At 43.4% G+C, this 27770-nt stretch overlaps 2 protein-coding genes across 3 annotated transcripts in view; both read right to left on the minus strand.

Moving 5' to 3' along the window:
* Positions 1-2020: 2020 nt before the first annotated feature.
* ak1 (adenylate kinase 1) lies at positions 2021-13360 on the minus strand (the record flags this gene model as incomplete). 2 transcript variants are annotated; one of them, XM_084441866.1, is made up of 7 exons in its annotated part: positions 13289-13360; positions 7562-7600; positions 6460-6495; positions 6084-6247; positions 3815-3931; positions 2888-3079; positions 2021-2089 (listed from the first exon to the last, which is right to left on the minus strand). In XM_084441866.1, exons 2-7 carry the CDS (start codon positions 7566-7568, stop codon positions 2021-2023), a joined length of 585 nt encoding a protein of 194 aa, XP_084297992.1. In that variant the 5' UTR covers positions 7569-7600; positions 13289-13360. The 2 variants fall into 2 exon arrangements, with proteins under 2 accessions (XP_084297992.1, XP_084297993.1); XM_084441867.1 differs by lacking the exon at positions 13289-13360 and adding an exon at positions 8265-8288.
* Positions 13361-17824: 4464 nt separating this feature from the next.
* gpsm1b (G protein signaling modulator 1b) overlaps positions 17825-27770 on the minus strand; it is a gene marked incomplete at its 5' end in the record, with an annotated part of 27347 nt that continues 17401 nt past the window's right edge. Inside the window, 5 exons of the mRNA XM_084442263.1 lie at positions 17825-18207; positions 18742-18947; positions 19251-19419; positions 24357-24503; positions 24775-24845. Coding sequence (XP_084298389.1) covers positions 18007-18207; positions 18742-18947; positions 19251-19419; positions 24357-24503; positions 24775-24845 — 794 coding nt within the window. The 3' untranslated portion in view covers positions 17825-18006. The remainder of the gene's footprint in view (positions 18208-18741; positions 18948-19250; positions 19420-24356; positions 24504-24774; positions 24846-27770) is intronic.

A 27770-nucleotide genomic window follows, 5' to 3' on the forward strand; every position in this document is an offset into this window, starting at 1 on the left:
GTCGCCTGCCGCATTCCACACATACAGGACACATCCCTTCTCTTTTTCCAAAAGCGCTTACTGACGCCTTTTCCCCTAATTGACTTTCCGGTAGACACATCCTCTCTCCTTCAGAAGCATTTTTCCTCTTCCTCGTGGCTTGAGAACGCAGTCATGAGCAGAGAGCTCCTCGGAGGATAGTCCGGATACCTGGTCGAAAGTGTTTGTGAGGCCACGGAGGGGCAGCTGTGTGTGAGGTGCGAGGTTCAGGAAAACAAAGTCTCGTAGGGTCAGTTGGCGGCTGTAGTGAACTCCGAGGGAATGTTCCGATAACAGACTGGATGGCGATGAGTAGCGTCTCCACTTCCTGTTGTGTCTACGCACTCGAGCACCTTGACCCTGTTTTTCAAACAAAAGGATTACCCTCAGCACTCTTTTAGCTTTGGACAGTGTTTGTGCGTGCGTGTGTGTGTGTGTGTGTGTGTGTGCGTGTGTGTGTGTGTGTGTGTGTGTGTGTTATGCAAGGGAGCCGTGAGGGGTGAGGAGTTAGGGTGATTCAAGGGCCTTGCACTGACAGGGGCCACCATAGAGTAAACCACTGTTATTATTTTTTATTATGATAAGGTCTAGGCTTGGGGGGCCCAATATCATATTCTTTCATAGGGCCCATCATTTATAGAGGCGTCCTTGGTGTTATAACAATAAAGTTGCCCTCATGTCACTTCCATGCCTCATGTCCATACAGTTATGGTGGCGTGAGGAAGGTTTTTCAGGAAGGACTACATTTTTCATCAGAAATTGGCTTTAATTTCCTGCCAACTTCAAGATGAAAGTCTTGTGAACGTCCTTCCGGGCACACGTTTGTTTTCAATTTAATCATGAGCTCTTATCATAATGAAAACAAGGAATAAAATCTTGATAGACCTCCTGATCACAGTAAGGGAAGTACAAAATGATACCATGTAAAATTACGTATAATGTATAATTCCTTTAATGTTATAGAATAGGCTTTCTGTTTTACATAGATCTTATGATACATACACTACTCTTTACATATTCATGTATGATACAAATGTTTGATGAAATGTAATAAAATGGTCAAAACGATGGAGTTTAAGAAGGGATTTACTTGTCTGGTGTATCGTGTCTCCACTGGCGGGGGGGACCAGACTATATCCTGGATGATGTAATGCTGTGTTGCTATGTCTGTCAGTGCGTGGTGTTTAGCACCAGCCACAGAGGAGTCTGCATATTTTCCCAGACCTCCAGGGTCTATACGGCGGGGGCGGTGTATGTAGTGGCCGCTGTGTAGAGCACAGCCCTCCCCGGGCAGACATTGTACACTTACGGAGAGGTGCTGACAGCTCCAGTGAATACACACAGCCAAGACTCTGTGTGTGTGCGTGTGCGCGTGTGTGTGTGTGTATATATGGATGTTTCATTCTGATTGCATTAACCTGTCATGCACCACTGGGTTAGCTGTTTTCAGTTGGATGTTCAATTCAAATAGATCTGAATAAGCAAGTGTTGGGTCAGGGTTTGAAGGTGTATGGGTTTAATGAAAAGGAGAAAATAAATCCTATTCAGTGTGAGAGGTTAGAACACACACACTCTCTCGTACATACTGTACAAACACACACACACACACTGAGTCTCTCTTTTACTCTCTCTCATGCACGCCCACACGGGCACGTGCGCACACACACACACACACACACGTATACACACACACACACACACAAACACACACAATGAAGCATAAAGTCAAGACACTGTGGACAATCAGCATATAAACAGTAACTGACAGAATCTTGTGAGCGTGGACTGACGGTGGTTGGATGTTGTAGGTGAGCTTAATATACAGTACATTATTGCTGGAGGAGTACAGCTGGAATTAAGGCATCACCGTCCCTAAATGGCCTTTCATTTAATCCACAGTCACTCGGCAATCTGTCCCTCTCATGAGAAACACGGACACACTGATAGAAAAAAGACCAAAACAAAATTTCAGCCAGTCATGTTATCTTTTTTTTTTTTTTTTTTACTTCAGGGCATCGATAGCTTTGGCCACATGTCCGAAGACCTCATCCACTGGCAGCTCAGAGTCGATCTGTGAAAAGAAGGGGGAAAGACTGATTTTGAATGTTGTCTTGGTAATATTCAGTCCTGACTTCCGACAGCCAAGACCAGCATGACAGACGTGGTGTTGAAAATGGTGGGGGACAGTATTAGAAGGTTCCCATTGGCATACTGATGGTCAAAAGAACCAGTGAAGTCAGCCAGTGAAGACAGAGTAAGTAAACACAGTCTCAATTCCCAACAAAACCCTTGCGTAAACTCTGCCAGCAGTCTGTCAATCGAAGGGCGCAGTCTTTTCACATGTATTCCCTTATAGTACAATCCCCAATGCCCCTGTTATAGAATTTACATCCAAACACCTTAAACCTTTGTTCTCTCTCTCCTTTTTTGTAATTCACCACCTCCCCAACCGTTCACATAGCTGTGCTAACCTACAGAATGGCCTCCAGGAGGCCACACACCTAGAAATCTGTCTACACCAGAATAACCATCCTTTGTCCTTTTGTCTCCAAGAAATTGCCGCCTTTTCTCATGTCACATGTCTGTAATCTCGGCCACGCCTGCCATTTCATATGACGTACAATGGATTAGCCAATCACATCCTGGAAGCGCCGTACCTGTGTTTTGCTTGAATATAAGGCAGAGCAAGACATAGGGACTTCACTTCTCTGCATAAACCACTCTTGTTGCGTTGTCCAGAAAGTCCTTGCGCTCGTATGTTTTCTCAATAAACCAGACTTAACCTTTTGAGCGAATCTTGGTAAATCCTTTTTGACTAGATCAGTTCAAATCCATTACACCCCGTTTCTACAATTTGCTGGGGACCCACCTTCCTGACGATTCCGCGTGACTCGTAGAAGGTGATGACGGGCTCGGTGGCTTTGTAATACAGGTCCAGGCGCTTCTTGATGGTCTCCTCGTTGTCGTCGGCGCGGCCACTGGTCTCGCCGCGCTTCATCAATCTCTTGACCATGGTCTCGGCCTTGGCATCGATGTAGAGCAGCAGGCAGGGAGCTCCGATCTGGGAAAACACCAGATGATACCAAAAATAAGAATGGAAAAAATATGTTTATTGTCCCCCACCCGTCGCTACGGTAGCTATTGTTATTGTTTATGTTGCTAGGCTACCTAGTTTGCGGAAGTTTACACACGTATGTGCTGCGACTAAATAATTCTATGCTAAATATTTTAAAAAGCCTTTTCCAGATGAACTAGAATCTTACTTTATGGCGAATTATATGTCAGAACACCAACTAACACCTCGGTGAGTTTCTTGTCTTTGAAATTGAGAGTTTAACATGTATTTTGAATGATTTTTCACGGTGCCCATCCACATTCATTGTATGACCAAAACGGTGGTAGAGCAATTATCAGACTTTCTCAAAAGTGCTAGTTTTGTCAACGTTTTGATCTGAACCATTGTATATGATCATAAGTAACCTTAAAACAGGGCTAAACATGACATTTACTACTCCTTTAACAGCTTCCTGGCTGGTTTAATCCTGGTTTTACATGTTAGGATTCTCATAAGTTAGTGTACCATATTCATTCAAAAATAACTTCTTTTTTTTTATACTTAAAGTTCAGCTTCTGCAGTGCAGAAAAGGCAGAACTGCAATGTCAGTCAGTGGACACCCAAAGTGTAATTTCTCTAAAAGGGAAGTGGAACTGACAAGCTACAGCCATGTTTCAACACTGACAGGTTCTCGGCAATGTCTGATGTGCGCTGCTGTAACGTCTTCTCCTCCTGCTGTACCTTCTTCTCGAACTCCTCGCCCTGCTTGACCTCACGGGGGTAGCCATCGATGAGGTAGCCCTTGGACACGTCGGCCTTGGCGATCATGGCGTCCTTGATCATGTCCAAGACCGTGTCCTGGAGAGGGAAGGAGACGCACATTCTTTACGGTGATAAAACATGGAGAGCTTTCATAAAACAAAATGATAGCTGCTGCCCAGTATTACCTTTACCGTTTTTGAGAAGAACAGAGTGATGGACTTCCTAGTTCCTGCCAGCTCGAAGCATATGGACGTTCCTGCTCACCTGGGCCTACATTTTGGTGGTGCTTGCAAAGTGATAGCATGTATCATGGCTCATTTGTTATGATTTTTAAACTTTAGCCGGGACTATTAGGACTATTGGCCCATAATGCCAGTTGAGGACTTTTGGCCTTTTGTAGGACTGGACCTACGTTTGGTGATTTGTCATGCATGGGAAGTCAGACGGAGAAGAAGAAGAAGAAGAAGAAGAAGAAGAAGAAGAAGAAGAAGAAGAAGAAGAAGAAGAAGAAGAAGAAGAAGAGGAAGAAGAAGAAGAGGAAGAAGAGGAAGAAGAAGAAGAAGAAGAGGAAGAAGAGGAAGAAGAAGAAGAAGAAGAAGATTATATTACTGTAGAAGAAGAGGGACCAGCTGCTGAGCTGCCCAGCCCCTAATTGCTAGTAGCCTACTGGATAATGTCATTTGAAAATCTAAATAATAAACTGTATTAATTTGGGATTATAGTAATATGTTAATTATCTAACTAAAAGGCAGGTATGAATCTGTATGATCTGTCTGTATGTCTGCCTGTCACAACTATCTTGAGAACAGGGCACTGTATGAAGATATGCCCTGTGACTATAGTCTCTTACTGCCATCTAGCTGTAGGAATTTGCTTATTTCAGCTTTAAGGTAACATGTACTCATTACGCATGTGTGCTTATGAGACATGCCTGTTAGCCTAGCCTATGGCTTCTGGCCAGGGATTAAGCTGGTTTTGCTGGTTCAAATACTGTTAGCATACAATATCTCTGATTATATCAGTAATAATAATAATAAACCTTTCCTAATCAGGCTGCAAGTTCCACCCCTCCTAGTTACTGTTGCTATGCCCCACAAGCTTTGGGGCAAGTTAATGATCATCTGTTCCTTCCTTCCGCATACATCACCAACACCATCAACTCAGGTCAACTGCTTCGTCACAAATCCAATTCTCATGGATATATCCTTGTGTAAAATAGTTCAGGCCTTTCTGTAGAACTCTCTTAGACAAAGTAGTGTCATTTTTGACAAATTTGTCAGGAATCCTTGAGAAAAGAATCAGGTATGTGCTGTTCGTGGACATTGTATTAAAGTTTTCCATCTTCCCTGGGGTTAGACAAGCAGTATGAAGCATTTTCAACTCGACCGATTAGCCTAGCTTAGCAGCATTCACTGGTACCAGGTTAGGCCGATTAGCCTACTTTACAAGTGTCACGAAATAACCCCCCAATACAACTCCAAAATTATTCTGTTTAGAGTTTTTAATTAAGCAATAAACCACGAGAGGCCGTGTGTTATAGTGATTTCATAACCCTATAGCTAGGGGGTGTTGTTAGGCACGAAGATGGAAAACAAGCGTATTTCCCAAAATGTTGGCCATGTCCTTTTAACTCCAGATTGAAATTCATCAGGACAAAATCATGGAGTCTAACTGCAAAGTGGCGTCCATTCTTAGAAAACAAGCCTGTGAGAATGATCTGTTACTAGGGGCTAATGAGCTAGTGTATATCAAGCACCATAATGTTACTAGCTTTCTAGCTTTTTGTGTCAGCATTGCTGTAAACTGATGTGTGGAGGTGTGGAGTATCGCGCAGCTTGTTTTAAAAAAAACATTAATATTAAAATATCATAATAACATTATGATACAGCAGCCTGCAGGCCGGTTTTCTGTATGTTTTAAGAACCATTTTCTTCAAACTAATGTCTAATCTATGAACATAATGCAGACAAGCTTTGTTACATCAGAGGCGTGGTCTTAAGTAATCAGGCAGCCTTATTGGTTATTATTCTCCACGTGATTGACAGGTCGGAAAGGTCTATTAATAGTAATTGTATTGCTAGTAAACCTAGGCTACACCAGAAAAAAAACTAAAAACATTTAGTCAGATTTATTTTTCTTAAAAAAATAAAAATTAAAAAGTAATCCATGCAACTAATAAATATTGACTATATAATGATGAGTGAGCGTGTGGATCTAGGCCCCTCTCTCCCGGCAGTGGTGAACTCACCAGGGGTACCAGCTCTCCCTTCTGCATGATGGCCTGGAGCTGCTTGCCTCTGTCAGAGCCTGAGGCCACCTCCTCACGCAGCAGGTCCCCGGAGGAGAGGTGGGTGTAGCCATACTTGGCCACTACCCTCTCACACTGGGTGCCCTTACCAGAGCCAGGCCCGCCTGCGCACACACACACGCACACACACGCACACACGCACACACACACGCACACACACACACACACACACAAACATTGAACAGGTTTTAGTGTCAGGTGCAGGGGCTTGTGTGGTTGGGATGTAGCCTACAGTTCTGAGAGCATACTGAAGACTAAACATTCTAATTGGTTGAAAAAGCATACTCTACAAAATATAATATTTACTTGTACTCACCCACAACAAAGATGATCTTGGCGTTCTTAATTTTGTCTGTAAAAAAAAGGAAAAAGTGTCAGTTCTCAAATCTTTCTACAGACTACAGATAAAGCCTAGTTCTTTTGCCGCTAACTGAACTTAATTCAAATACATTTGTGTACAAACCGCCATGACTGCCAGATTGTGTTGTCTGCAGATTGGCTGAGCACCAGCCTCCCATGGTTGACTCATTATGGACTCAGTCTACTAACTCACTGAAGCTCAACCCTCCACTCATGTCCCAGAACCTGTTATGTACTAGCCGTTACCCTGGCAACGGTTGTCAACCACATCACAAATTTGTGACCACGCAGAGGTAACTTTAGCACTGGGCAAACTATTATCCAAATTTAGCAGTTGGATGCACATTTGGTAGCAATTTGGGATGTTTATTCATGTTCCACGTGAGTCACTTGAGAATCCAGAAATAGGTTCTGTTTGAAGACTACATGACTCTAAATTGTTACATCTGGATCTATTTTATGATAATTTAATTAAAGTTGAGCGGTGCTCACTGGCTCTCAATCAAAAATGAGTTTACAGCCACTGGGACTGTAGATACATAATTTAGTTTGAATGTTCAATGACTGGAATCAAATAAGTACATTTGATTCTGAATTACCCATGGATTTTGTTGATACAGTGTATTGAGTGTAAAGGCATGTTCCTAGTCGGATGATGCAGTACATCCACTCACCAGAAGAGGTCGCAATAGCCCAAGTAAACTCATAACAGGATTACGCTTGCAATGAAAACTGAACATGCTGTAATGAAGTGGCTCATCTGGTTAAGGAGCATACAGTAGCACACAGGCTATCCCTTACAGCCTGGGCCCTGTGCTGCATGTTCTCCCCTCTCTCTCTCACACATTTCTTGTCAAATCTTCACTATCCTATCCCAATAAAGCAGAAATGCCCTAAAAATATCTTTAAGACAAGCAATCCAACTGAGATTGAGAAATACATTTGCAAGATGTGCAGACATCATAAACATCATAGGAAATACATCCCTCTCAACCAAAGCTCTAAAACATATTGTAAACTTTTTTTTACATTCAGTATTAGTGGACTATTCTAGTTACCTGCCATGTTGATTTGTTACTTGAGGGTTATTCCTTTAACTGAAAACAAGAGAGAGAGAGAGAGAGAGAGAGAGAGAGAGAAAGAGAGAAAGAGAGAGAGAGAGAGAGAGAGAGAGAGAGAGAGAGAGAAGTTAGCCAAGCATTGCAGATGGTAAATTATGTTAATACATACTATTACAAGAGGAATAATACATACTATCACAAGAACACATTGCTACAGTATTCTCAATGGTCATCCAGAGTATTCAGAAGGGCGCCATCATATTCCAGAGTGGTGGTTATAGGCCTCGTGGTCAACAACCAATTATTGCTTATTTTGGAGATGCCTAGTATGGCTTGAATAGACCTCATCAAAAGTAAATGGAATTGGAATTATGAATACTGCAATGTATTATCAAAGCATGGGCTTATTGACTTATGAAAGTCATTCATTCTGTTTGTACATGAGAGGGTGAGTGACACAGGAAGAGCTTACACAAGCTTTACCAGATAGGGACTAATCCCTCTGATTTCCAGTAATATTACTGTACAATATCAGTATGTAAGACTTGGCATCTGGTCACGCCCTTCCACCAAAATATATGTCTAAACTGGAACTTTCTCAACACCCCTGAACTGAAACTAGACTACAGCATTCTGTAACACCGCTTGCTTGTTTAACATGGCTAGCTAGAAAGTTCATGAAATAAGTGAAGAGCCTTACGATTGCCTGTTTGTTGTGTTTCCCTCTCTCTCTCTCTCTCTCTCTCTCTCTCTCCCTCTCTCTCTCACATGCTCGCTCTCTCTCTCTCTCTCTCTCTCTCTCTCTCTCTCTGTCTCTCTCTCTCTCTCTCTCTGTCTTCCGGGTCTCAGGGAGTGTAAACAGATCTCTGGCTCAAGTGGTTACACGCCCGTGTCATGTGACGAGGGTGAAGCCCAGAGTGTGAGCCGATGACATAAGTCTCTAACAACTAGTCAGAGAGAGAATTAGCCTAGTCTAGTCAGACAGGTGAGATGTAGAGACACAAAACTGGTCTTAGGCGGGTTTTACTGTTAGCTCATAGTAAAGAAAGCTAAAGAAAGAGAGACTGACTCTTGATCATTTGTTGAGGTCACCCAGTGAGCAAAACTCAATGCCCAATAGTCCCATCTAGAAACAATCATGATTAAATGTAAGACTGTCACTTCAGGTTGTGAGAATATAGCTAGCCAATATGTACTAAGCTATCACTATCTAGCTCATAGCAATCCATCACTTTCACTGCATGTGTCCTCATGAGTGATGGGCAGGAGGAATAGGGTCTGATTCTGGATAGGGCCAAGACAAGATGGCTGACCCTACATGGCTTTAGTAAAAGGATACCTGTGCGACTTGTACAGTCTATCTTAGCGGTCCTGGCGGTGCCCCGGACCAGACTAGAAACGAAGGGTGATAGGGCCTTTGGGCGGTGGTAGAAGGCTCTGGAACGCTCTTCCCCAGGACCTGAGAGTTGTGTGTGAACGTATGTTCAAAAAACAACTAAAGACACACTTGTTCAGACAGGCTTTTGGTCATTTATAATTGATACTTTTTGCTGCTTGCAATGTTCTCTTTTGGTTTTTGTTTCTCGTTTCTCGTTCTCGTGTTTTTGGATTGCATATTTTATGTTTGATTTAAACTTATTATGCACGCTGTGCATCCGTGCTGTGAAGAGCGCTATATAAATAAAGTTTACTTACTTACTTACTTATTGACTAGACTAGTGGAAAACGCAGACACACGCTCGGAAGTTTCATTCAACAGATGAAAGCGTCACCCTGGTTCGTTCCGAAGTCAAATCATCAGTGATGTCAAAGTTTTGTGAATGCAGCCAGTTAACTGAAATCATGTTTGTTCATTAACACAAGCTGTAGTCATCATGCATATCTACATGTTTCCACACAAAGCGGAACTCTCTTTATAAAGAACGCAGAGAGCAGAGAGTGTTAGTGCTGTACATAGTGTGTGACAAGGTGAGAAGGTCTCACCAACTCTGATACCCCTCATCTCCCTTACTTACCCCTCTGGCTCGGGGGGGGTGGGTTTGGGGGGAAGGAGACTTGCTGACCCCTTGGTATTTGTAAATGTCACAAGAGTCCCGAGTCAGCAAAGCGCCCCTTTGGGACTGGCACTCAGGCCTATTATGGTGGAGTCAGCAGGGTCTCCTGCCCTCTTGGCATGCCAACCACGCTTGAGTTCCTCAGCACGCTGGAGGAGGGGTGGCAGGACCCGGGCAGCTGGGGTTACCACGCAGAGTGTGATTACTAAAAGACTCGTCACATGTGTATTAACTTTCCTTAGATGACAGTTGTTACAGCACTGTACGTGATTGGCTGCAGGGCAGCTTGTAGTCTTACCACACAGCAGTCAAAAATAAAATAAATAAAGTCACTGGTTCAAGACTGGGCCGGACCACTTGACCATGTGAGATGTTAACTGGTGCCTGGAGGGCGGCCTACCGTTGTGCCCTCGAGCCAGGCACTTAACCCCAGGGGACTTCCAGGGTCATGCTTTCTGACCCTGTGCTCAACTCAACCGATGGTTGAGATTGAAGAGCAGGAGACCAGTTTCCCCTTGCCCCCCCACTAATACAATAACAAAAATAGAAACGGTGCTCAGAGAGCACAGACCTCCGCCCATAAATGCATTCCGTGGCTCTGCACACCAAATTTGAACGGGTTCTAAATTGGCCCATGCTGCACCCCTCTACCCTAACCCTTACCCTCCTAGTCCTGGTAACCATTAAAGCTTTGAACCATTAGCTTAGTGCCAGGGATCTGAGGGACCTTTTACTGTAGGTGTATATTTTAAAAGCATGTCTGATATGTATTTACAGTAGGCACATGATTATGTATGGATTTATAGACTAATAAAAGAATCTATTCTAAAACTGACAAGTAACCAGTGTAGTGATTTTCAAACTGGTGTGATGTGAGCCCTCCTTCTGGTCTTTGTGAGAACATGTGTTGCAGCATTTTGAATCAGTTGGAGTTGACCGATCGCTTTTTTTGGTAGGCCAGACAGGAGAGCGTTTCAATAGTCCAACCTGCTGGTAATAAAGCATGCGTTAGTCTTTCAGTCTCAGTCTGGGAGAGGAAAGGTTTCACCTTGGCAATGTTTCATAAGGGATAATATGAGGTCCTTGTCACATTTTTTATATGGGCTAAAAGTCCAGCATGACACATATATTTCTGGCCTGGCATTTGGTATTCAGTGACAGTGTTTTTAAGTGCACTGATAGTCTCTCTCTCTCACCTTTTTCACCAATGATCAATACTTCAGTTTTGTCCTGGTGACATCCACACATTTATGTCAGCAATACATTCTATCAAATGGTAGGGGTTACATGTACAGATTGAAAAGTAAAGGGCCCTAGAAGTGATCCTTGTGGGACCCCACATGTCATCTCAGTGTTTTTTGAGCTTGTGGTCACCAAGAGTGACGAAAAAACTTTCGGCCACTCAAGGACTGGATTGGAGAGACTGACCCAATTCTCAAGTCTTCTAACGAGGATATTATGATTTACCGTGTCAAACGCTGCACTCCAGGAGGTCCAGGACAAGGACAGAGAGCTTTTTTGAGTCAGCATTGATTCTGAGGTTGTTGACAACCTTGACCATAGTGCAATCTATATAAGGACAGGAATATCTGTATTTTAATGTATCGCAGGGCACTGTATGAAGTTGATTTGGCAGCTGTATTGGTCAGGACGCAAGGAAGTGCAATGTTGAGTGTGACATGTTTTAGATGAGTGGTTCTTGAGAAAGCTGCAATTAATCAACTCATTCCAAACAGGCACATGTTCAACCGACACTAGGGCCGCAATACCGGGGTCCAAGCAATCGACCCTGTGAATGTGATTGGATGAGCGGCCCTTGAGAAAACTGCAAGCAGCAATAAGCAATCTGTCCGTCCCCAGGCTCATTTTGAACAAGTGCTGCACTAGTAATTAAATAATTATGCCATTTGCCTGTTGAACAGTAATGCCCATGTGTTCTAGATATGAATGACAGAACTGGAGGACATTCTTTTTTGGAGGAAAGCTCTGTCAGTATTAAAGCAGCCTTACCTGCATACGATATAGTATGCTAGTTCCCACTCTAAAAGGCATGGATCACTTTCACACCCCACACAGCATAAATAATACACTCGACAAGAACCAGACTCTGTACTCTGTCCTGTCGATGCATTCAGAACAAACGTGTGACATCGACTTCCGGCACTTTTGTCACTACCAAGGTCAGAACCATTCTACTGCTTCTGGACCAATTCTCTCATCTCAGAACCAGAACTAAGAGGCTACTACAGCCTGGCTGTCCCTCATATCAGGCTCAGGGGTATTCCATGCGCCTCTCTCTGTCCCCAGCATGTGCTATTGGCTTCTCTGGTCACGTAGTCCGGCTATTTAAAGCAACTGTTTCTCCCCGCAGCTGTCCAGGGATAGCATGTTGCCCATTCTCAAAAAGCATGCGGGGTGTCTGTCTGACCAGCTCGAATATCTTAAAGCCAATGGAAGTGTCATGACTGACCGGCATTTAGCCGTGAGCATTTAAACTGCCATTACAACCGTACTCTCTCAGCTCGCCGTTGTGCAAAGCAGGTAAACAATGCGGCGTACGGCACCTTTATCACAGGAGCATATCCCTTTAAGGGGAAGCAGGAGACCTCACTGACGTCAGCTCAGTCTGGGTTAAGATATTCCATGGTGTGTGTGTGTGTGTGTGTGTGTGTGTGTGTGTGTGTGTGTGTGTGTGTGTGTGTGTGTGTGTGTGTGTGTGTGTGTGTGTGTGTGTGTGTGTGTGTGTGTGTGTGTGTGTGTGGAGGGATGGAGAGAGAGAGAGAGAGAGAGGGAGAGTGAGAGTTAGAAGAGATGTTGGGTTTGTTACTGTGGGGTCATTATTCATGTGGACATGGGTTCGAGGTCTCGGGTACGGGCGGCTTGGCTGTGCACGCCGGCACCTGTGAGAAATCAATAGTATTCAGATGGTGTAAATGTGCTAGAATAGAGTCCTGCTGAAAATAAAGTGGGAATGAAATATCCGAATGAGAGAAACACCAGTACAGTAGCCGTGAACGCGCAACGAGAACCCATATATAAGCCGCTAGTACATTTTAATATATTTTACGCAGCATATAATATCAGTAGATATCAATTTGCAGATTCAAGGATACTGTACATTACATGTTCTTTCTTCTCAGTATGTGCAGTCTTTGACATACAGTATTCTATGTGAATACTGGATGATAAAACATCATTGGTTTCTGTGCATAGCCCATAGGATGATGACACAATCTTCATTAAACAGTGACATTTGTATGCTTTGGCAGAATCAAGCCTAGGCTATGCAAGTGCCTGAATGACCATCACTGTCCTTACTGACCTCAACTCCATCCCTAAATGACCTGCATCACAGACGCAATTAAAGGGCTTTGGTCAAACGCCACAGTACTATAGAGTAGCTCTCTCTCTCTCTCTTTCTCTCTCTCTCTCTCTCAACATTTCTCAGCAGCCCTGCCCACTCTCACACACACAACTCTCTCTCTCTCTCTCTCTCTCTCTCTCTCTCTCTCTCTCTCTCCTTCATCCCCTCCGACACAATACACCCCAGTCGTCACCACCACTACTTCCTGGCTTCTTTCTCTATGGTGCCATTGTGTGTGTGTGTGTGTGTGTGTGTGTCCTCTGTACTAACCTCTCTGTGCGGTGTGTGTGTGTCCTCTGTACTAACCTCTCTGTGCGGTGTGTGGCTCTAGTCCAGTGCTGGGCTGCTTGTGCTCTCCCTGTATCCTGTGTCCCTGCTACACGGCAGCCCTCCCTCCCCCCCTCCTCTGCATTATATAGCTGCGCTCAGCCCTGCTCAGCCTGCACTGCATTCTGGGTAAGAGGGAGAGAGAGATGAGGAACGAGAGAAGGAGAAAGGGAGGGGGGGAGGTCAGGGGGGATTGAGGCAGTGCGTCGCCCGCTGTAAGGATTCATGCTCGTCATGAGGCGGAAGGGGTACCCTCTCTGTGTGTGTGTGTGTGTGTGTGTGTGTGTGTGTGTGTGTGTGTGTGTGTGTGTGTGTGTGTGTGTGTGTGTGTGTGTGTTGGTCGCTTGTGTAATTGACAAGAAGAGAGAGAGGGAGGGAGAGAGAGAAAGAGAGAGGGAGAGAGAGAGCATTGTAATCAGGGAGACCCCATGTTAAGGTGGAAGAAGTATTGTATGTTAAGAGGGGATTATCAGCAAACAGCAGATTGAGATGTGGTTCCTTTAATGCGGACCATACCAAGAGAAGGAAGAGAGGGTTGGTGGGAAAACACAGAACACAGTTACATAGTATATTAGTGGTCTGGTCCAGTGTACCGTAATAAATACTGGGAATGGGAATGGTTTTGCTACTGTTTGTCAGATCTCCTCATATGAAAACAGGGAGTTTTTGTTTGTGAACAGTGGAATTGTTGAGAGACGATAGGATAACCCTGAGGGACTACAAGTGCAATGATCCATTGGTGTGTTTTGTAGAACTATAGGAAGACATCCATGAGAACCACAACCCAAGCTGAATCAAGAACACTGCCTTTCATGGCGTTCCTTCCCTGTATTATGTAATCTGCTATACAAACTGAGGGGAAGCGAGCCAACGTGTTTGGTGAGTGGCTTGCTCTTGCACAGACAAAGGAGAAACACACCCCTTCTCACTATCTTTTTTTCTTATCTTTAAACAAAAACATGCTTATCTGAGTGGGGATATTACTACAGTGCCTACTGTATGAAAATTATTCACCCTCCTTGGACATTTTATTGTGCTACAGCATGGAATCAAAATGTATTTTACTGTTTTGTCACTAATAAATACAAAGTACTATGTAATTAAAATAATTAAATAATAAATGATTGATAATTACATGTTCTAAAGTTGTTGTTTTTTAAGAAAAGAATCGATGGCATAAGTATTCACCTCCTTTGCTACGGAACACCTAAATAATCTCTTGCACAATCAAATTTCTTCAGAAGTCACATAATTAGCATATATATAGCATATAATAAGCATTTCACATAATTTCGGAATAAAGACAACTGTGATCCTACAGTTGGTTTCTGTATTCCCAAAGCAGACAACAACATGACGACCAAGGAACATTACAGACAGATCCAGGGCAAGGTTTGTGACGAGCACCAATCAGTGGAGGGATTAAGAAAATGTCCAATTAAATATCTCTTTATCTCTTTAAATATCTCAAAAGTGCTAGTTTAGTCAACGTTTTGATCTGAACACAGGGCTAAAACAGGGCTAAACATGCATTTTCCCTTTACTACTCCTTTAACACAAGTTGTGTCAATTCCTAACATAATGTGTCTATACAAGGACTAGACATTCTGCATTATATTTGAAACAATCACTGCGTTAGAAAATCCAACACAACTATTGTATTAAAATTCTCAACACAGTAGTTGTGTTAGCTGTGTAAAAGTAACACAACCAGGGTTGGTCAGGTTTGCAAGGCCTGCAGGGTTTATACACACATTACAAAATGGAATTCAAGGACGTTAATTTTTCACCTAGATTGTGTGTACAGAGTTTCAAGCAGATTGGTCAAACTCCCTAGGAAAAGGGATTTTGAGAAATTTTCAAAAAATTCAAAATGTCCGAAAATCTGCATAACCGAACGTTGTGCTCATGAGGCAAATCAAATGTGTTCCTTGTGAGTCGTATGTGTGCTGTTTATGTCAGTTTTATAGCCCTAGGTCACACAGGCCATGAGATATGTCTGTTCAAAGTTCCTTTGAATCTAGGCTCCAACATTTTTATAAGCTTCTCATAATGACTGCAATCTCCCGAAATCTGAAAGTGAAAGCTGAAACACCTGTTTTATCACGTGTTTATTGTGGCACTGCAGCCTTCTACCAGCGGTGCAGTGATTGCATGGCGCACCCCCAATAACAAATCTGTTTTGATTCCATTTTGTAAGAACACAATAATGTGAAAAATCCAAGGGGGGCGAATACCTTTTATAGACACTGTACAGTATGTTACGAAGATGTATTAAATTCAAACTCTATAAAGGAACTCATTCTAGTCTTTGAATTGGGGCGAAGTGAATCTTTGTTTACATATGGGTATAAGCTCAATATGCAGTGTCTCACATTTGGATAAGCTTTCCTTGTTTTAAAGGTTAAAATATCAGACCTATGAATAAAACATGTCCTATCCATAAAAAGTTGTTTGAAATAAATGACAAAAAAACCAAAACATTTCAATCAAGATTTTATTAAAAGCAGAGGAAACATCTTCATGTCCTCAAATGGAACATAAATACAAAAAATATTATGTACATATGGCAGTGACAAGTAGAAGCATCCGGAATAGGTCTGGACCATAGAAGCATCCGGAATAGGTCTGGACCATGTTAATCCTCAGAGTGCCCAAAACAAAGAAGATGACTTCTTAGCGGACAGCAGATAGAGATGAATCATAATGGATGATGACTAGCCCTCGGGTACGGTGCATGAACCACTCCGGGTCCGCTAAGGTCTCACCATCTGCCGTGGGTTATAGGTTCACGACCCTCCCCAGCTTAGGTTTCACCACCCAGACCCACTTTAACTCAGGTTCACGACCCATGAGGTACAGAGATGAGCTAACTGATAACTAACACATGATGTCTCAAGGGGGAGAAGAGCTAAAACCTTTATGGATCATCAATTAGACAACGGGTCTGTCTGTTCCAATCTCTCTTTCAGACAGTTTTGTTTCTGTTCAACCTGTCTTTGGTCCACTGATTATGCTAGGAGACTGATAGCCACAGCGAGAATAGAAACACAAACCAGACACCAACATTGTTTGAAGATGCACTCAACCCTTTACAAAATTACCTGCACAAATATGCAAAGTATATACTGTACAGTTTAGTATAGACTAACAACAACAAAAAGTGCGTAAATCAATATACTTTGATACTTTGAGCGTATATCTACTTCAAATACTAAGGAATGAAGATCGTCTTTCACATCCAAAAGTGGAATGGGGTAAACTGCATATAGGACCACTGTAGTACACAGCATTGACCACATGGGGGCAGTATGTCAGCAGAACATGAAACTTCCTCTCCCAACAGAGATGGTGGTATTATAATCAGTAGGAGACATCAAAGATGACAGCCGTACAGTGGATGTCCACTAGGCAGCGGTGAAACCCTCTGTGATAGAGACACAGCAGGGGACTGCAGTGTGCAAAGTTGAGTTACGTAATGCCAAAAGCCATAAAAAAAATAATCTGCCCCCTCCCAACTGGGCAATGCACTGATAATATTCACCTTCATTAGCCTAACGTTGGGCTGCCTGGCTAGCCACTTCACCTCGTCAATGTTCCCATCATACCCCTTACACACACTTGCTTTCCTTCATTAAAAATGACTGTGCTGATTATTTGCCCGCCAACTTATTGCCTAGTGGACATTAGGCACAAGACTAGCCTTGTGTCTACCCAGATCATGTGTAGAAACAATTCAACCTCCTCGTGGTACTGAATAGGGTGGTCATATGTTCATTTTCGATCCTAAAGAGTCACACCATCCATTACTATGAGCCCTCCTCTGATTGGATGTTAACATGGTAAGAGCATTTTCATTAATCACTCATTAGCTGGATTCAGTCCTTTCTTGGCTGCATGGAACCACGTACATTACAGTAACTGATGTATTCTAAGCTCCATTAGACTGTCAGATATCTTAGCAAGTTAAAGCGTAATGTTATTTCCGTCGATTTTAAATTCTCACGAGTTGCTCTTTTCTATGTAAGCTATATACATACTGTGCAGATAACGCAATTTCACAATAATCATGTGTAAGATGGATTTTGATGATTAATAGTTTGAATGAACATGTCTCATGGGATGTTGATGAAAAAACAATATGATCCTTTGCTGGGGAGTCTATTGATTCTTAGAGATGATAGAAGCAGTTTATTTAACACCAGGTTCCATTTTGCCACTGTTAACTCTACTGTACCTAATACTGTTTCCCAAATAATTCAAGTCAACAATCATCAATAATCCTTCAAATGAAATACTCTTATCATGCGCTTTCAAACCACAAAGCACCTGACACTTGGGAATACAATCTGAGTCTGAGAAAAATTGTTTAAGGCAGTTGACAGAGTAAATATAATTTCTTGTTTGTGTCCAAAAACCCGATGACACACCTCAAACCTTCCCTGGAACAAATTCCCAATTTTAAAACTCAGCTCGATCTTCCATATTGGATTCACACACATTTAGAAGCTAAAACGTTACTCAACATTCGAAACGGTGCCACCTATTGCACATATGGGGGCTGTATCTTCAACAAAATAATCAAACTAATCAACCCCTTTACCATCTTCCTCGAATGGCAGCCAATTTCTTTATAATATTTTTTTTTTTTTTTTTTTTTTTGAGATGGTGTTCCCTAGGGGTGTGTCCTCGAACCCCTAACTGTTGTCTCCAGCGGACGGTTCGTCCTCGGGCTCATCGGGCTCATCTTGTTCATCCGAGGGGAGCTGGACACGCTGCTCGTCCATGCGCTTGGCCTGTACTCTCTGGATGAGGCTGAAAAAATCCTCATCAGGCACTGTGGGGGCCCTGGGGCCAGCGTCTGGAGGGGAGCACCGCTGGTCATCGATTCTGGAGGACTGCAAACAGGGAAGAGATAAGGAGAGCGGGAGAGAGTGAGAGAACATTCCGGTTTTATTGCATGCTAATACAGAGACTAAAATGGATGTTTGATCATAGGCACTTGCAGAATATTTAGAGAAAGCTTGGGACGAACGAACAAAGATAACTTATATGTGATGCATTTATTTAGGATTTTGACGAAAGACTGTTATTTTTATTTATTTATTTTCTGTTATTGTCTGGATACATTGCATAGCTTACAAACCGTGAGAAGTGTGTGTGATATAGTTAATTATTGTTTACTGTTTATGGTGTCTTATAATCCCGTAAGGGATGGGTCCTCGAAAATGACACGAAAATAAATTCATTCATTCATTCATTCATACAGTAAACTTGAATTTTCCTGAATATATAAAAAATCCCCAGTTATAACTACATCACTAACATCACACATCACATACTTGCACGGTTGTCAGTGGAACACCTAATATTTGTCACATGTTTAGATACCCGGTGTATAGAGCGGTATTGGCCATGTGTCATCCCTGTACCTGGCACTTCATGAGCATGTTGAAGAAGTCATCGCTGGGCTCCTGGGAGTCAGCCTCGCCACACAGGTGGCCCAGGTTGTTGTGGGTAATCCTGAGGCCCGGCAGGTTACTGACGTTGACCCGTTGGTCGTCCAGGCGCCGGCTCTGGGAGCTGGCGATCAGGTCAAACAGCTCCTCCGTCTGGGGGGAGCTGATATGTGCAGGGTCTGAGAGACAAGAAGAGAATTAGCATATATATACATATATATATAACATAGCATTGAGTTAGGAACAAGAAGAGAACATAGCATTGAGTTAGGAACAGGGGTGGGAACATCAGCAATTTATCTTTAGGAAATGAGACAATGCTGTCAACAAATCTCAATTTAAGCAATCTTAATATTCAGCTGACAACTTTAAGAATACTGTAAATGTGTGCTGAAGGGGTGGTGGTCAACCCTAACCTTACCCTCTTGTATTGTCTACCGTGGATGCAAGAGGAACCTTATCATGCTAACTTGCTAACCTACCTAGCATTTCACTGAGGGACAGCATGTCTGCTGCATCCCCACCGTTTTCTCCGTTCTCTCCGTTCTGTGTGTCGTCGAGGTCACAGCGCTGGTCATCCATGCGGCTGCTCTGGAACTTGCTGAGGAGGTCGAAGAAGCAGTCCTCATCAGAGGGGTCGCGACCTAGCTTCTGAAAGAGTGAAAGCAAAATAGTTGCTAAGTGAAAAGTACAACCGCTCTGCAGGCTCGATTGACAGATATTCTCTCATACGCTGACTCTGCTAGTCGCCGATATCCTGTTTGTGTTAAGCTTGCGAAACCCATTTGTTTTGGCATGCCGAGGGTGGGATTAGAACCCAGGTCTTCTGCTTGGGAGGCAGACGCACTGACAGTTACTCCAATAGGGACGTCCCTCTTGGAGGGACTATCAGCACTCGGTTTACTCAGTTACACCACTCAAAACTCACTCCACACCACTGGGCATCCGGGTCACGGCACCATTATGCTCCTTTAAGGAGTGAGTTTCACCAGCTCCATGTTTCACTCGGTTACACTTGGTCAAGGGCTGACTTGTTCTGGATGAAAAATGCACTGGATAAGAGCTGCAGGATATAGAGGCATCGCTATCGGTGAACTATTTTTGAACATCTGTGAAAAAAGCCAAGCATTCCAATGTTGGGGTTTACTGCAATGTACAATCACAGTTAATCTGTTTTATTGATTACCTACTGTATAAATGAGATTCTTACTGTCCTTCTCATTATTGACTCGCTTTTATTGGAAACGCTTATGCCTTTGGTGCATAGCATCTTTACAATCAGTAGGACTTCAAAGTAGAAAAGAGAGTTGAGATGGTATTTTGATTCCCATCAGTAATGTTTATTATTAAAAGGTCCAGTAAAATTATTAGTATTCTGGTAGGAGCACCAACCAGGACATAATAGGCCTATTTGTATAGGACTCATTAGCAGAACAGGAGACAGACAGATGGATGCCTGCCAACAGGTTTGTACCTTGGCCTGGATTTTCAAGGTCTTTCCGTGGATACATGAGTAAAAATAAGATACACCCTTTTCCATCAAAACCAGGACAATGGAGATCACCTCTATTCAACATGAAGGATGAATATGAATATGTTCAGAATAGAATATTAAAGGTATAATATGTAATATGTGGATTAAAATAATACATCCTTAGGGCTTTGCGAAGGCTGCAGAGTAAAAGTATTGCTTTTCAATAAAAAAATATATTTTGTCTGAAATTATTACATTATGAAATTTTGACGGCCTGACAATGACACTCTTTTGATATCATACCAGCCAATAGTATTACAGCGTTGGAACTGCGTGCTGGGTTGCCAGGTACTATTCTAGCTTCACCACTGTGAGATTAGCAGTAGCCAGCTAACGTTATACTTCCATGAATTAGCAGCATTATAGCTGTTGGTTACTGTGTGTGCGACTATAAAACGGCAGCTTTTCCGTCCACTTCCGCTCACTCTTTTCAGCTAAACGTTTGGTAAAACGGCAGAGTTTCGTCGTCTTGCTTCTCCGCCTGAGCCCCGGCGAACCGTGCGATACGAATCTCAAAAGCTCAGTGACCGAAGGAGCAAAAGTCGGATAGATATCGGGCCAGCCTTTGCTCGTTGGACGGTTTATGGAGTTTCATGGGATTAAGTCGCATGGTGACATGGCTACTTTTCTACTAGACCAGTAAGCTAGCTAACTAGCTATCGTTATCTTTCTTGGAATCTGCATAGCCAGACCTAACGTTATTTCCACACTACAGCATCTAACGTAACTTATTACATGGCACTCTGAAATACTTGATTGTGATTACTGATTAGTGTAACGTTATGTTCCTCTCGGAGTGAAGATCGTATCACAGTATGACTGAAACAGTGCATTCTCTGGCATTTTGGCAACCAATATGTTGTGTTGTTGCAGTTCTTATCTTTAGACACTAGATGGGGGAAATAATCCACATATTACATAGTATACCTTTAACACACTATCCAAATTAGCTGAATGAAGGGTGAAAATCAAATTGAAAATCAAATTGATATTCATGAAGACATCCTGAATGTCCCTGAATGTTTATTTTCCAGTGAGAGAACCTAATTTTTGTTACAGTTAAATCAGTCACACATCCTCCTACAGAATCTCCAATGATAACCGCCCCAGGACCGTTCCCAGGATCAGTACCCCAGGGAAATCAGACACATCTGCTGTATTGAAACCTCTGTGCGAGTCCTCCACATCAGTGCCAATATCCAAGGCAGTTTGGCAGCAGAGATGGGGCGGCATCAAACAAGGACACGTCACGGATCTATAGCGGCTGATGAAGTCCTATTATCCCCTCCCCCCCAACCTCAGCCCACTGGCTAGGGTGGTAATGGACCAATCAACAACAGGCATTAGTGTGACAGAAATAGAACTGTCCCCCGAAACAATATGATAAGACACATGGTGACAAGCTCTCATTGCCAAATAAATCACATTTGTTATGTTTGTGTTCCATCTTGAGAACTGAGCATCATCCAGACAAGACCGTGTTTGGAGGATAGAAGCAGCTATTCAGAACTGCCAAGACACAATTATACGCTGTAGACATTCACATTTGCAGAGGCAACTTCACACGGGGGAAAAAAGTTGATGCCATATTGCACTTCAAACAACGCTGCAGTTTAACTGTTTGTCATAAAAGCACTTAATTGCAACTGAATGTGTCGGGTTCTAGCAGAGTAAGCAACACACACAAAGTCAGAAGCATACAAAGAGCACGAATCACCAAGTAAGAATCTCAAGCATCAAGAATCTCCATCAAATGATCATTCATACAGTGAATGAAGAGTCTTACCATGAACACCTTCTTCTTCTTCTTCTCACTCTGTCTCTTGTTCTCCCTCTCTCTCTCTCTCTCTCTCTCTCTCTCTGAGCACTCTCCCTTCTTTCTCAGCACACACCCCTCTCTCTCTCCCCCCCTTCACTCAGCACTCTCCTCTTTTCCACCCTGCGTTAGCTCCGCTCCCCCTCCCCGCTCACTCCCCTCCTCCTCCTCCTTGTGACTGCCCCTCCCTCTCTTCCCATCCCCTCCACCCCCCAACACCTCTCTCCCTCTCCTCTCTTTCAATCCCTCTCCTCTCTTTCTCTCCCTCTCCTCTCTTTCTCTCCCTCTCCTCTCTTTCTCTCCCTCTCCTCTCTTTCTCTCCCTCTCCTCTCTTTCTCTCCCTCTCCTCTCTTTCTCTCCCTCTCCTCTCTTTCTCTCCCTCGCTCCTGCAGACCCATCTTTGTCACAGCTGCTGTGCTCCCACTGTGGGAAAACAACTCATTATGGGTTGAGAGGAGGGTCCGCTCATCAAGGTCACCCTGCCTGTGGAGCGAAGGCATGCAGCAGAACGGGGGGGCGGGGACGGGGGGGGGGGGGGGAGAAGGGGTGCAGGGGTACGCCGGCAAATGGGTCACATGCAATCAGTGAGAACACAGCCACCGACGAATCAGGAGAGACACAGCCAAGGCGAGCTTTTGTACGGTAGAAAAATCCTATCAGTTCGAATATTATTATATCATATGTTATTATTATTATTATTATTATTTATACATACATACATTTGTCTAACCCAAGACTTTCATACAAGAACCTCACAACATGTTTTTGAAACGAGACGACTATGAGCTATAGTGAATTCTTTAATGCCCTGAACACTCCTGGTCAGCCCAGGTCCATGTGACATGTTCTTCCTCTCAGAGGAAAATGTCTGGTGCCACTTTCTCTGTCTATGTATTGTTCAATTACTCAATTAGGCCACAGGCCAAAAGCGAGTGATGAAGAGAGGGAGGGAGAGAGATGGGAAGAGAAAAAGAGAGAGAGTGTGTGTGTGGTGGGTGTGAGTTGGAGAGAGTGAACGAGAGAGGAAGAGAGTGACAGAATGAAAGACGGCACAAGTGGGAGGTGAAAGGGCTCTTCCTAAATTGCATCACTGTTGCTATAGGAACCAGAACTGCAACCTGCACCCCTTGTCCGTATGTACACACACACACACACACACACACACACACACACACACACACTAAGAGGCAGGTTGATACACATTGACATTTCTCAACCCCATAAAGAGCTAGCCTCTTCCTCTCTGAATTTGAGAGAAGAGTGTCATGGTCTGGAAAAAAAACAACAACCAATCATTATAGTGCATTAGTAATGTGACACTCAAATCTCAAATTCCAGAAAGACACTAGCAACGGATGCTAAAAGGTCAGAATGGCCTCGACACCAAGACCAATGATAGTTATCAACCATCCACAAGCTATTCTCAGCTCCCCCTTGAGTGCCTAATAACAGCTGTCATTGAAACAATGAATAAACTGTTGATTAAGCAACCCGGTCGTCTGATTATCATAATTAACCGTGTCAACACATCAGGGCGCGTGGTTCGCTGCCTCAGGGTCCCCCATCACAGCAAGACAGAACCCCATTGGCTCACAGTGGATATGGATGTTAGAAGACACAACAGCTGCAGCTGCACTAGGGAAAATTGTAGGGTAGAGTAGATATCATAGCTACCCTATATTCCTAGGGGATTGGTGCCATTGTAAACGGAAGGAAATGGTGCTTATCATGTACTGATACCTTCTAAACATTATATCTAGTGATGGTATCTTATTGATTGAATAAAGAGGCAGCTGTATCTAAAATGCAGAAAGGAGAGCAAGCTTGCAACAGAGGCTAATGGCTTTCAAAGGAAAAACGTTGATACCCAGAGCTAACCTTGAGATTTAATTAGTGGCTTACAAGCAAAGCGACTCACGATTAGCAAAGTCCTGCGTCATGGTCTCTGACTTTGAGACATGACTGGGCTGAACATCAAACCACAATGATTTTAATGGAGATCTGGCTGGGTTTTGTTTTTAGCGGTGAGAGGTACGAAGACATCAGAAACTCAATGCAATATTACTTGGATACCTTTCACCATGTTAAAGTAATTTCAGTGAAGTTAGAATAATCAGTCACCGAATCTTCGATGACCTTTTTCTCGGAAGTGCTTGGATTTACTCTAAATCAGTCCAAGTCATTGGCTAGATAAGAGAATACTAAAATGGCCACCCAAACGAAGGCGTGGCGACTCACAGGAGGCGGGACTTGGACAGTGATGTCATCGGTGTCCACGGGGGAATCCAGCCATGGCCTCTCGTCAGACGATTGGCTGTCGGGGTAGCCCTTCCTCCTGCTCTTCGATCTCCGTGATAGGCTGTCCAAGTCCTGGCTATCTCCATTCTACACAGATATGGCTTAGTTAGACTTCAATTGCACATCACAAGATCATGTAACAAAATATATATTTATTATTAATATATATACAAAATAATATTATAAATAATATATATTATTAAAAAATAAGAAGAAGAGGATCTGCAGAAAACTCTCAAATGGCATATGGCATTCGGTAGCATTTTGCGAAACCAGTAGTAGATACATGACATTTTAAACAGGGGAGAAGGAATTAATGTATGAGAAAAGTGAACATTGTGTTGTTTTGTGTGGTTACCTTATCTGAGGAATACTTCCACAGTTCAACGCTGTCCATGCTGTTCCTCTTGGTGAACTTGGGTCTTGCTCCTACAGGAGACAACACAGGAAAAGACACGAATTAGAGAAAAGTTGACATTTCTTTAAATGCACTCTTCAAGCACTGATTATGACACCTATGGAGGTATGGCAGTCTCACAGTGGGTTCTATTCTCCTCAAAATGAGAACCAAAAGCCAACAACTGCCTCAAGGCGCTTCACATATTTTCCTTGTATAAACTCCAGGTTTAAAATATCAGCTAATTCCAGCATGGACGCCTCTCTCATGCGTACTTGTCTCTCTAGCCGTTAGCCTTGTGACAGAGTGGTGAGAAGGAGGTCCAGACAGACAACCAGGCAAACAGTCATGGACAAGGGCCCTTTGACCAATGAGACAACCGGCCGGGGGAATGTGTTTCCTGGGTGTGAGAGAGAAAGCCTGAAGGAGGTGGACAGAACCAGCTAGCAACTGTCAGTAAACAGTAAACAGCCCATTGAGGGAGTGGGTTTAGGTTATCTGAGTCCACTCTCTCATCCATATGACCCTTAAGGGCAAGCTGAGCAGCCTGTGTGCCTGAGGTCTTAATGGGTTAGGAATTGGAACTATTTGCAGGATTAGGAAAAGTATTTTTATGGATTTGTTTTACATTGACATATGTACAGTATGTCCCTAGGCTTATTCTTCAAACTTGCAATAGGCTACACCTCTTATGTCTATGCAGGCTAGCTACTGTACAGTAAGGTTGTGTGAAATACGTCAAGTGTCCCTCTGTGTATTTGCTTTGAGGGAAACGTCTTGCTGTAAGACCACCATCACTCACTCTCTCCACCGGCGCATCTTGCCCAACAAGTGTACACAAGCTAAGCTACTGTAAACCCAACCGGAATTTTTCTTTTCGGGGGCCGAAATTGTCTGTGTTATGGCTGCCTCACATATAAGCACCTGTCCTGTTTATTTTCCTGTCTTCCCAAAAACCTTGGTAGGAAGCTCGATTTAGCCACCCTGCTATTTTCGCTATGTGACTTGCAATTGCAATTCGACACTTCAAAAACCACAACGACAGACAGAAAGTTCCAGTTCTTCTGTTTCTATGGTGCAACGGGCAGTGCCAGGGTTCGAGTCGGCCCAGTCTAACCACAGTCTGTACACAGGGTGGACCTGTCCCAAACAGACGCTCCCTGTCTCAAATATACATCCACCCGCATACACACACAATAGACTCTCTATCTCTCTCAAACACACGCAAACACACTCTCACTCTCCCTCCCTCCCTCCCTCCCTCCCGCACACACACACACACACACACACACACACACACACACACACAGCTGCGCTTTTCCACCTGAGTCACCTCGTGCCTCTCGGACCACTGACAAGACGCACCTGAAGCAAATAGGATATCAACATTCCAGCCCTTCAACATTCCACCCCAATCAGCCTATCACACGGCTCACATCTAATCAGCCTATCACACGTCTCACATCTAATCAGCCTATCACACGGCTCACATCTAATCAGCCTATCACACGTCTCACATCTAATCAGCCTATCACACGTCTCACATCTAATCAGCCTATCACACGTCTCACATCTAATCAGCCTATCACACGTCTCACATCTAATCAGCCTATCACACGTCTCACATCTAATCAGCCTATCACACGTCTCACATCTAATCAGCCTATCACACATCTCACATACTGTACAGTGCAGCAACTTTCCCAGCATCCCCTCGTCTATTGAGATCTGATAGAGTGCACTGACCGACAATCTGGCCAAACGTGTCTCGGAACCAAAAAAACTGTCCACAATCACTCTAGACTGTATATACTGTAATTCTAAAATCCATTAGGTTGTAATGTATCATCTGTACAACCATGCATGAATAACACACACACACACACACACTCACACAAATGAATGTATGTTTTAAGATGCATAGTATGTTTCCTGATTGACTGGACGCACACAGCCCAGACCAGATACAGGGACGATGTCTGTTGTCTGGTGTTTTGAACCCTTTGCAGATGATGCAGATGATAGATATTATGTACAGTATGTACAGTATGCACTAAGACTCTACACTGCCCCTGAAGATGGAACATCACCATGGAACCATTATGTTCCAGAGAAGCACAATTCTACCATACATTAGCTCCACACACACACACACACACACACACACACACACACACACACACACACACACACACACACAGTCTGTCGAAGCCATAAGCCTAAAATCGATTTGTATAAGTGTTTTCCAGGCCTAACCCCGAGCTAAGCAAAAACCACCAGGGACAAAGAGCTTAATCTGTCAAAACAGGTTGAATAGACAACGAAGTGACCCACAAAATCCCACTAGAACATTCAGTTAATGTGCAATATTTTCTACGCACTGAGGTTAAAAAAGCATGACTAAAATAACATATATTTATGAAACGAGTATCTTGGTTGTAAGAACAATAAGTGACCTTGCCTACCTCATACTCCGGAGTGCTACCGTAGTTGTTGCCGTTAATGCAATACATGAAGTGAAAGTTGTAATTTATAATCGTCCAGTATTATTCCTTTAAGAGGCAGCCAGCTGGTGTTCCGTACGAGTCCATCACCCACTCCCAGTCTGGTTGGTCTCTCTCACTTTCAGAGTTCGGAAGGAGCGGTGTGGTATTTTCCCTGTGTGTGTGTGTGTGTGTGTGTGTACTTGCGTGTGGCCAGGGGTGTGTGAAGGCAGGGTGAGGAGCGAGACGGAGAACTACAGTTGGCAGAGCCAGTGACTGTAGTAGACATAGCAAAGCTGGTCACAGACAAGTTAGCTAGCTACTAATCTGAGTACCCAGAGCTAGCTACATGCTATGGCTGGACTAAATTACTTCTTTAGAATTGCTATCTTTACTTTCAGCGCATCAGAAATTCAGTTCATTATTTTTAATCTCCTAATGGAATCAACCATTGTCTTCAAAGCAACAGAAATG

Source organism: Borostomias antarcticus (genome assembly GCF_949987555.1).
Source record: "Borostomias antarcticus genome assembly, chromosome: 8".
In the NCBI taxonomy this organism is placed as follows: Eukaryota; Metazoa; Chordata; class Actinopteri; order Stomiiformes; family Stomiidae; genus Borostomias; species Borostomias antarcticus.